Genomic DNA, 10297 nt, shown 5'->3' with positions numbered 1-10297 from the left:
GCATAGTTCTTTGAAAGCGTCGACCACAACTTGAACTCGGTTTTGGGTCACATCTACATCCAACACTCTCCCCAAAGCTCCACCAATGCTCTCTAATGTAGGAACGGTCCTAAATTCAAGCGGGAGACCAACAACTCTGATCCAAAATGGGATCTCTGAAGGAAAATCCTTGAGTTGCTTTGGTTGCCACCTCGCCAATGCCAGCATCCAGTAGTCAAAATGAAAAGGCTGCTGCCTCAACACCGCTTCAAGTTCCTCCTCCGTCTTGAAGTCGAACTGGAACTTGCCAAAGCCCAAGTCACTGCCCGTAACCCTTTCCTCCAATTTCCAAATCTTTGGTAGATTTGTGAACAATGCACTCATCTGTTGCTCCACGGGGTTCATACACCTTCCAATCAGGGTTTTGGAATAGGTCCTGATGAGAGCAGAGTTGTCAAAATGCGCCACGGAGATCTTCAATCTCTTACGCTTACCCTCACCGTTCTTCTGCTCCTCACCGTGGCTCAACAAGTTACTCTGCATCCTGATAACACCACAAGTAATCGACTTAAGATCTTTGATATAAGAAGATGAAAGAGGAATGATATCCCAAAGAAAGGTTCCTGTCATCTTCTTATATCGTTTCCAATTTTCCATTTTCTTATTCCTATAATAAAATCCCACGATCCCGTATCCCTGTAAATTGATCTCAGCCAATCTTACTTTCTCAAAACACCGTAAAACCCAAATCAACCATTGATAATAGAGATCACTCCTAATTAAATAAGAGCAGGAGACTAAAGAATCGCAAACCATTATCCACCCTGTGTTGACTGATGACTCCATCGTAATGATAATCGAGATCCATTGTCCCTCGATCCAAATCTTTACTTTCCTTAAAATTCCGCAGATCCCCTTTCTGAAACCTAAGTCGATTCTCAATCGACCCGAGATACCGTCATGATATGCCATATCAAGATCTTGATCATGCCCGAACAAACCGAACCAAACTCCTACTCCAATCCCCGGCTTCCATCTTCGCAAAATCATAGAACCCTAGATATCCCGTTTCATCGCCGTCGGCGAACTTTTTTTTTCCTTCTTTAGGACGCTTAAAAAAAAATTATTTATTTTGTTATTCTGCTTCTAATTGGTTACAATTAATTAAAAAAAAAAAATTAAGTATACAAGCTTTTTAAAAAAGAAATTACAATAAATATATAAATAAATTCTTTAAAAATATAATTTTTTAATGAAAAACTTTGAAAATAATTTTTTTTTTCAAAAATAAATTTGGAAAAAAGTAAATTCGAAAAAATAATTTTAAAATAATTTATAATTTTTTAAAAAAATAAATTTTTATTATATATATAGAGAACAAGTGTATAAGAGTCTCTTGTCACTTAATGAAAATTTTTTTTTTTAAAAAATATCTCTTTAGTGGTGGCCAACATGAATAATGGTACTAAGAAAATAGTCAACATGAAAATTCTCCAACTATTTTCCTAAATCATTTATAAATATTTAAGAATAATTTATAACTTTTTTTTATAAAAGTTTATAAATTCGATCCCACTCCCTAAATACTAATCCCTAAAAATTATTCACTAAACACTAAACCCAAATGTTATAGTATTTTTGAATGAGTGTATTTTTGAAAAGTGGTAACAAACTTATGGTATTTCAAACAATTGCTTTTGGAGGGTTTCAAGGTTTATTTATTTAAAATGAACACAATATACAAAGATTTTTTTAAAAAATATTTATAATATATATTTGAAATTTTCATATGAAAACAAAAACAATAGTTTGTCATAAATGTTTTTAATTTGCAATGTATATATTTATAGATAATTATAAAAATGCACATGTGCAAACAAAACACCTAGTAAATATATTATTTATGAAGAATTTTTATTTAACTAATTTGAACCGTCTTATAAAAATTTAAGTATGACCAATTAATTTATATACCATGATGAAATTTCTTATAAACTTTTTGATAATATGCATAATTGTTAATAAATATGTTTTTCTAAAATTTAAAATCAAAATTTTTGATAGTGTAAGAATAATAATAAATCTTAAATCAAACTATTGAACTAACTAGATTTTGAGAAACATACCGAAGTTTAATGTGTTTGTTTTTCACTAACTAGGTTGCTCTGGAACTATAAAAAAGTGTCTAGTTCACAGTATACGTTTTTTTTTAAATTTACTCCCACTATTTTGGGATTTAATTTTATTAAGGTTGATAAAATATTAGGTGATTTTTTCGTGCTCATACACGAATATAAATATTTAAAAATTAAATATATTATAAAAATTAATTAATAATTTATTTTAATTTTAAATATATTTTTAATTAAATTGTAATTAATATGTATGATTTATTTTTGTTCTATTGATTAAAAATTTGATTATTTTTATTTTCATTTAATTTGATTATTTTATTATATTGTAAATATTTTTAGTAAAATTATGTATAATTTAATATATGTTGTTTTGAGAATCAAATAGTAAAAATAACTAAAGTGTTGATCGATTCAATGTTACATAAATGAATATAACAACAACAGTCTCTTGAAACCTCATGGATATATATATTTTGTACAAAAGAACTTAATTGAAATAGTTGGTTAATATCTCTATAATATTATTTAAGAATTTTATATTTATGTATTGATATGTTGAGTCGTTCTATAATATCCATGTATTGAAAATAATACTATAAATAATAATTTATTGTTCTTAGTTAAATTTTTATTTTAGACAAAAGAATTGTATTGATCCAATTTCTCATTTTTTGGGTTTATTGTGTTACATATATTGTTTAAATTAAAGTACAACTATTTTTAATCTCATTTTGCCAAATATAGTTAATTGTATTCATTGTATTAGTTTTGTTCATCATCTTAGATGTGTACGTATATTTTTAATTTTTAAAATAATATGGCATATGTTAATTTTCAAAAATATTTGTTTTGAAAAAAAGTGATGATCAGTATGATTCTGCATACAAATATAACTGATAAATTTTAAAATGGAAGATTATTTCTTTACTTTAATATCAAGATTAATTTTGTAAATCTCTTTTTTTAATAAATCACATTATATATATATATATATAATATTTCCTATACAAGTTTATAAATGTTTTCTTATTATATATGTTATTTGGAATTCTTGTAAAAGATTTCTTCAATAAAAAAAAGAAAGAAAAATTTTCATTCATTAAGATATCTTAGTTTATGTAATTTAATTATTTCTTGTTGTAATTTTAGAAATAGATTGATTTTTAAAAATACTTCTTACTTATAAAATATATATATTATGTTGTGAATTTTATATTTTAAAAGGATGATTGTTTCTTTACTTTATAATCAAGATTATTTTGTGAATTTTCTTTTTTTATGAATCACATTATATATAGAATCTATTTTTGTTTTTAAATTTTATAAATGTTCTTTATTATAAGGTTTTCTTTAAAAAAAACAAAGAAAATGAAAACCTAGATAAAGAAGGAAAAAGAAAACAAAATAGAGTTTTATAATATTATTAAAGGTACCGCTGTAATTAACTGTTGTAAGAAAAAATAAAACAAAATATATTTTAAATAATGAAAATTATATATATATTTGATTCATTAACGGTGCCGCTGTAATTAACTGTTATAAGAATTAACATGAATACAACATGTAGGAAACTGAATTCTAAAATAATATTGTAGAAATTGACTTGAATTTAAACTTAATAAACGAAATGAGATTGGATGATTTTTGCTTTCTTTGTTCAAAAAAAAAAGATTTTTGTTTTTTATGTTACAATAAAACAAAGAAAATTAAGAGAATATAAATCAAAGAAGCATGAGAAAACTGTCACTTCTTCATTCATGTTTACACTTTTATTTATACACAGATCACACATGACCTTTTGGTGAATGGTGATGTTCGTAATAACTGCTAACATGGTGTGATCAGTCATCACCACGTTGAATCATATACACACAATAATGTACTAATATGGAAAAAGATCATATGGACCGCATCTCTATAAAGATCGAAATGTCAGACCTAATTTTGACCCCAGTCCCCCCTTAACTCACTAAATCCAGCAATTATTGCAAGAAAAAAAATCATTTAATATCTTCCGAGTGTCCATGTCATCCTTGGCAATCATATTGCAACTTGTATGAATAATTGGAAAATATTATATCGTTCTTAATCTCCACTATACTTGAGAAATTTGTGATTAAGGAGTTTATTGTATTATTTAAAACCATTAAATGTTATGTACTTGGCCTGAAAGCTATAGTGATTAGTTGGTTTTAGATATAAAATATTTGCGGTAAAATGAGATGTCAACCTACAAATTGTCTTGAAGAGTAAAATAAAATTATGAAGAAAAATTAACACCTTCTTAAGAATCCAAAACCAAAATATTAAGAACTGATCATATATATGAAATGCATGTTTTCTTCACTTTTTATAGATACATGTGTCTCATAATCTCTGGAATTAAACTTGAGTCATAAAAAACGAACCTCCGAATACATTATACAGTCGACAGGTTTTTCAAAGTGCTTATCCAAAGTGATAAAGATTCGTCATTTCAAGATAGTGTTTGCTGTTCGGTCTCGAGGTCTTGTTTTTTTCCATGTAAACTCTCAATTTCCAAGCTGGATGGTTCATGAGGGTAACTTTTTGGTAGTTACTTAATAAGATATAGAGTTTTCGATTTTTCGATGTCACAAAAAAAAAAAAGAATGGAAACGATCTCGGTTTGAGGATTAATTACGTCATCGCATACCAAATCAGTTTAATTTAATGCATGGAAATTGGAAACATTACCAAACTATTATCAATAGTTTTTTAACAGAAATTTTATAAAATCTTGACATCGGTGATAAATGGACGAGGGTCTTTAATGACTCTCATTAGCTCCCACATTTGATGCAATTAATGTAACTTTTTGCAGCCCTAGTTGTTCATGCAATTATGTAAATTAGAAAATGCTGAACTTGTAAGACAAGATGATTTTGTGCTGTGCAATGCTTGTTTTCGTTTTGTCTTAGCCACTGTATCTAGGTTGCGGACGTTTCTCCATCATAGGACTGTACTTTTCGACCCCCATTTTTGGGATAATTAAAATTAATATATATATATATATATAAAAGACATGACAGAGCAAAAATTAAAAGAGAAAATCGTAGTTGAAATTTGAGATAGGTTTAGACAGAAAAATACTATGGAAATTCACATGGTAAACACTTGAAAGGTGATAAATCAACTTTTCATTAGCGATTTTCGATATCTATGCGCTTTAATATTTGAACAATGATGACCAAATTCCATCTCTTCGCCGAATTTAAGTTTATCTTATGGTATAACTTTCAGTGATTTATACAACAATAAACAGTTACGTTATGCTACGGATGTATCAAGTGATCATGATTAGAGATCTAATATCGTGACTCCCTGAAAAAGGTGTGATCGATGTTAGGAATCTTTTGTTTAGATGCTATATATGGCATCATGACTAGAAAATGACGTATTTCGTTTTCTATGTACTACTTGGTATAAATACTATTTAACCTTTTGCATGAAATTGACATAAATCACCAAATACCAAATTTTTGTGTGTGAAAATAGTACCGCAGAATATAAAATATAGGTATATGATTAAAATGTTACTGGGCGGCCTAAGATATAAACAATATATTTCGGCATCCTTGGTATCTAGTAAGCGACAGAAACTTGTTTATCATACACGTAACGTGGAAAATACTAATCCCTTTGTTTCAATATAAATAATATTTTAGAATGAGTATTTTGTTTCAATTTACATGAAGTTTTGAGGTTTAATGTTAATTTTAACTTTATTGAAAACTATTCAGTCAATTAAATTTTGAACTTTTTTTTGTAATTGGTTAAATGATTTTAAAATTATATCTTTATATTTTTTTTAAATGCAACTTGTCTTAATCTTTGTGCACAAAAGTAAAACATCATATTATGAAATAGAAGGAGTATGAATATTGAAAAAGTACTATGAATACCAAATCGATTGAAAGATTTGGTTACAGTTTTCTTGACTAACCTTATAATACACTCGCCCTCGGTTCATCTAGTCTTTAATCTGGGATATAATATGATATCTTTTTTTTTTTTTTTTTTTGAAAATAATATAATATGATATCTTGCACGTATCTTCATTGGCTAAACTATGATATCTTTCGTATAGTGGCCTAAATTTTTTTTACAAACATTTTGGTCGGGAATGTAACGTTTTGGGCGATAGGAATAGGATCATACCAAGATATGTTCATCTATCACATAACATGGGTACACGATTTCTTTTATTTAATCCAACAAAATGTAGATCATAAACGAATTATGATTTAGCTTGTATCAACATATCTATACTCGACCGGGTGACTGTGGTCGAGTGGTAAGGAGACGGGGCTGAGACACCAACATGTTTCAGGTTCGATCCACCTGCCGCGCGAAACTAAGTCACAATTATCCTAGTCACCCAACACGGATATGGGCCCATGCTTTAGGGCCCATTTGAATACCCGGAGAGAGGGTCTATCCGTGGGCTGCACCTCCCCTTGGGGATTAGTCTGGGCCTCTCCATGGGCCTGGGATACCCCCAGGTTAATCAAAAAAAAAAAAAAAAAAAAACATATCTATACTTATATAAAATGCAATGTTTGATTTACAATGTAAATTTTACTAAATAGTAAACAGAAAACTTAACTGAAACAATTGGATTCTTCGTGTTGGTTTAGTGGTAGACGAACTTTGGTTTGCTAAGCAATCTGAATTAAAAAAAAAACACTCCATTATATTGCTCGTATAGTTCCATTGTTTAGAGTTCATTTGAATATCCGAAAAGAAAATGTATATGTGAACTGCATTTTTTTTTTTGAAAATTAATCTGGATCTTTTTATAATAAAAAACAATTGGGCTCGTCTGTTCGAATTTTTTATTCTTATTGGAAATTAAAACATTCATCAATTCACGAAACACAGAGATATGCTTGTCACATTTTAAACGTATGTTCCTAATAGCAATAAAAAAAGAAAAAAACGTATGTTCCTAACGTAAAATAACTAAACTGATAGCCGCTAAATGAGCAGCTCAAGTTTAATCTTGTAAAACTCTTTCCCTGATAAAACAAATCTTTTAATTAGTATCTATCACCCACTTCTTGACAAATAAATAAATAGTATAACACCCACTCACTCGTAGGACTAGGCCTACCACCTACGTATGACCACACATTCGTATCTTTTAGAGATTATAACGTTAAATTCTTTTGAGGTTACAAATCTGCCGTCACATCTGTCTCACCAAAGAAGAAAGAAAAAAAAATCATATACTTGAAAAGAAAAATATTGGTTAGTATAAATGACACTGCATTGCTACCCAGATTCAGCATAACCTTTTGTTTTTTATTAAAACAAACAACTCATAGCATCCAAAGATTCTTTTTTTTTTGAACAAAAAGATTCTCTTATTACCAAAACAATTCCCACAACCACCAACAAGACAAAGAAAGGCATTATCCTATGGCTTTTCCATCTTCTTCATCGTTCACAGTAGATTTTGCGTATGAAAATGAATTGGATTTCTCGAGTTTGTTAACTCCTTCAACGTTAATATCATTCCAAGATCCTAATCCAACAAATCCGATCATTCATACTGAAAACGACGGAAGACAAAGGATCCGTGAGACGACCGTGACAGATGAAATCCCAAAAGAAGATGTTGAGCCGAAGAACAAGAGAGCCAAACATAGAGAGATTGAGAGACAAAGAAGGCAAGAAGTCACGTCTCTTTTCAAGCACCTACGATATATATTGCCAGTTCAATATGTTAAGGTAAATACATTTTATCATTCTTAATTAGCGTCTATATTAAGTATTAGTTACCTAGATCCTTAGTAGTAAATATTATATATATACATATACAAAATATCCTATATGTAATCTCTGAATTAGCGTTTGAAAAGTTAATTTAAAACATATATAGATGATAGGGCATTAAACTAATTGGTGATACATAAATAGGGTAAGCGTTCTTCATCAGATCACGTTCACGAAGCTGTGAATTACATCAAAGACTTAGAAAAGAAGATCAAAGAGGTCAGCGAGAAAAGAGATCGAATCAAGAGATCTATTACTCATTCACCTCCAGCAGGATATTGTCCTATAAGATCATTAGCAGCATCGTGTTCGTCATCATCACTATCATCATATTGTTCTTGTGTTGGAGACACACATATCGATGTTAAGGTGAGGACTTGTTTGGTCGGTATCGAGATAGTAGTAAGTTGCTGTTTCAGACACGAATCTTGTCTCTCAAGGGTTCTTCAGCTTCTGGTTCAAGAACAAAGTTTTAATGTTGTTAGTTGCATCTCAACTAGACTGCATCTAAGAATCATACACACCATTGTCTCTGAGGTAATCTTGTGGTATTCTATTTTCATTAAATTATGAAGTGAAAATGAACAAATATTAATTTTTAGGAAAGTTTTGAAAATTCTGCAGGTTGAGAAAGGAATAGAGATTAACTTCTCAGAGCTTCAAGAAAAGATAATCAAAAACATGGGGACATCGTGCTTTAATTTTTAGAGCTGTCTTCAATCAGAAGAAGGATTTGTGATGATATGCAAATTATATGTCTTGAATTATGTATTTTCAAAATCATATAAAATTAGAGACTTGTTGTTTATTTTAAATAAATATCTCTTAATGTTTTTTTTGGGTCAAAATCTACTTTATTAAAACAGAAGTACACATATAGATTATTCCTTAGAGTTGCATATTATTTACAACCAAATGCCACTGAAAATTTAATTAGTTTAGCATTAATAAATGCTGTCTTTTACACAAATACTCATATTTCCTAAAATAACTCAAACAACCGAGATTGAAGTGAACAAAATATTATATGGATATGTTACTTTTTTTGCACGTATACAAAAATTTCCTTTGCCACCATATCAGTTATTATCATATTATTTTTAGATAAGTTTTGTACAAGCCCAAATCATTATAAAGATTGATTTCAATAAGGTGATATCGTGATTGAAAACAGTGTAAACTTTATGAATAATTCACAACATTCTTAAAGATTTGCTCATAGCAACTATCGAATTTGCATATTGTCTTACATCTAATTTACTTTATTTCATCACCACTGAACATCTACTACTTTTATAAATGGAATTCCAAAACAAAAATATATTAAAAATCTTCATTGGAAACAAAATTCACAAACGATCAAAAATCTTGCAAATCTTAGACTTCCCTATATATTTGGTTCAAATCAAAACATACCATAAACAAAAGAGAAATACCCTAGGATAATTTCCGAATGTTTACGGGTCTGCTTATTTAATGTATTTTCCTGATTTAAATAATAGATTTTTTAATTGAATCTTAACCGAAATAGATTTCCCAATATATTTCCTAATAGATTTCGTATTAACATATTACATATTTTTTTAATATTTATTAGTAATAAATAAAAAAATAAAAAAAGCACACATCATAATCAATTTATATAACATATAAATAAAATATAAAATAATTTATTCATAAATTATTAATATAATGCTTTCACAAGTCTAATTAGTTATAAATATTACATTTGTTTATATGATGCACTGTGATATAATCAATTAAAATCACAAAATATAATTATTAAAAATAATAATTAAAATTATTATGTTTTAAAATATAGTATTAAAAATTATGTAATATATTTAAATTTATATATATATATATATATATATATTATACCATTAGTACAAATAAAAAAAATGAAAGTGAAAGTAAATATTTATACGGTTACGTGTCAAACTCAATAAATAAATAACAATAGCGCAAGAATTAGTTTTATTTTACAAATTTATTTTAATAGAAATTATAGTTTCAAATATGTTTATATAGTTTATGTATTTATAAATTTATTTTATTTGCTTTTAAGGGATGCTAAGATTTTGGAATTGGAAACAATTAATCTATATTAAAATATTTTATTAAACTTTTAATTTTAATTTTTATATAACTGCAAAGATTTATTTTTAATCTAAATTTATGTTTAAATATTGCAAAGATATCATTTAATATAAAAAAATTAGAAACATAAATAAATACCCGCCCGGTCAAGGTCTAGTATCTCTTAATGTTTAAGTATTGAAAATGTTAAGCGTTACTTTTGGGTCATATTTCAAAAAGATTGTATAATTGAGACAAAAACGAAAACATGACATTTTGATAAAAAAAAAAAACGAAAACATGAC

The 10297-nt window shown here is 27.9% G+C and overlaps 1 protein-coding gene across 1 annotated transcript; it reads left to right on the top strand.

The window, feature by feature from the left end:
• Positions 1 to 407: 407 nt before the first annotated feature.
• On the top strand, positions 408 to 9875 carry LOC103871993 (transcription factor bHLH55). Its single transcript, XM_009150334.2, has 3 exons — positions 408 to 7868; positions 8058 to 8450; positions 8538 to 9875. The coding sequence occupies exons 1-3, from the start codon at positions 7557 to 7559 to the stop codon at positions 8619 to 8621; spliced, it is 789 nt and encodes a 262-aa protein (XP_009148582.1). The 5' UTR covers positions 408 to 7556; the 3' UTR covers positions 8622 to 9875.
• The last annotated feature ends 422 nt before the right edge of the window (positions 9876 to 10297 follow it).

This window comes from Brassica rapa, chromosome A06, assembly GCF_000309985.2.
Source record: "Brassica rapa cultivar Chiifu-401-42 chromosome A06, CAAS_Brap_v3.01, whole genome shotgun sequence".
Classification (NCBI taxonomy): domain Eukaryota; kingdom Viridiplantae; phylum Streptophyta; class Magnoliopsida; order Brassicales; family Brassicaceae; genus Brassica; species Brassica rapa.
This window is presented reverse-complemented; position numbering and strand designations above follow the sequence as displayed.

Excerpts from the sequence above, each read along its gene's own strand:
- LOC103871993 (XM_009150334.2), top strand. The coding sequence starts at position 7,557 with ATGGCTTTTCCATCTTCTTCATCGTTCACAGTAGATTTTGCGTATGAA. Across the intron at positions 7,869-8,057 it reads TGCCAGTTCAATATGTTAAG|GGTAAGCGTTCTTCATCAGA; the intron begins GTAAATACATTT and ends ATACATAAATAG. Across the intron at positions 8,451-8,537 it reads TACACACCATTGTCTCTGAG|GTTGAGAAAGGAATAGAGAT; the intron begins GTAATCTTGTGG and ends AAAATTCTGCAG.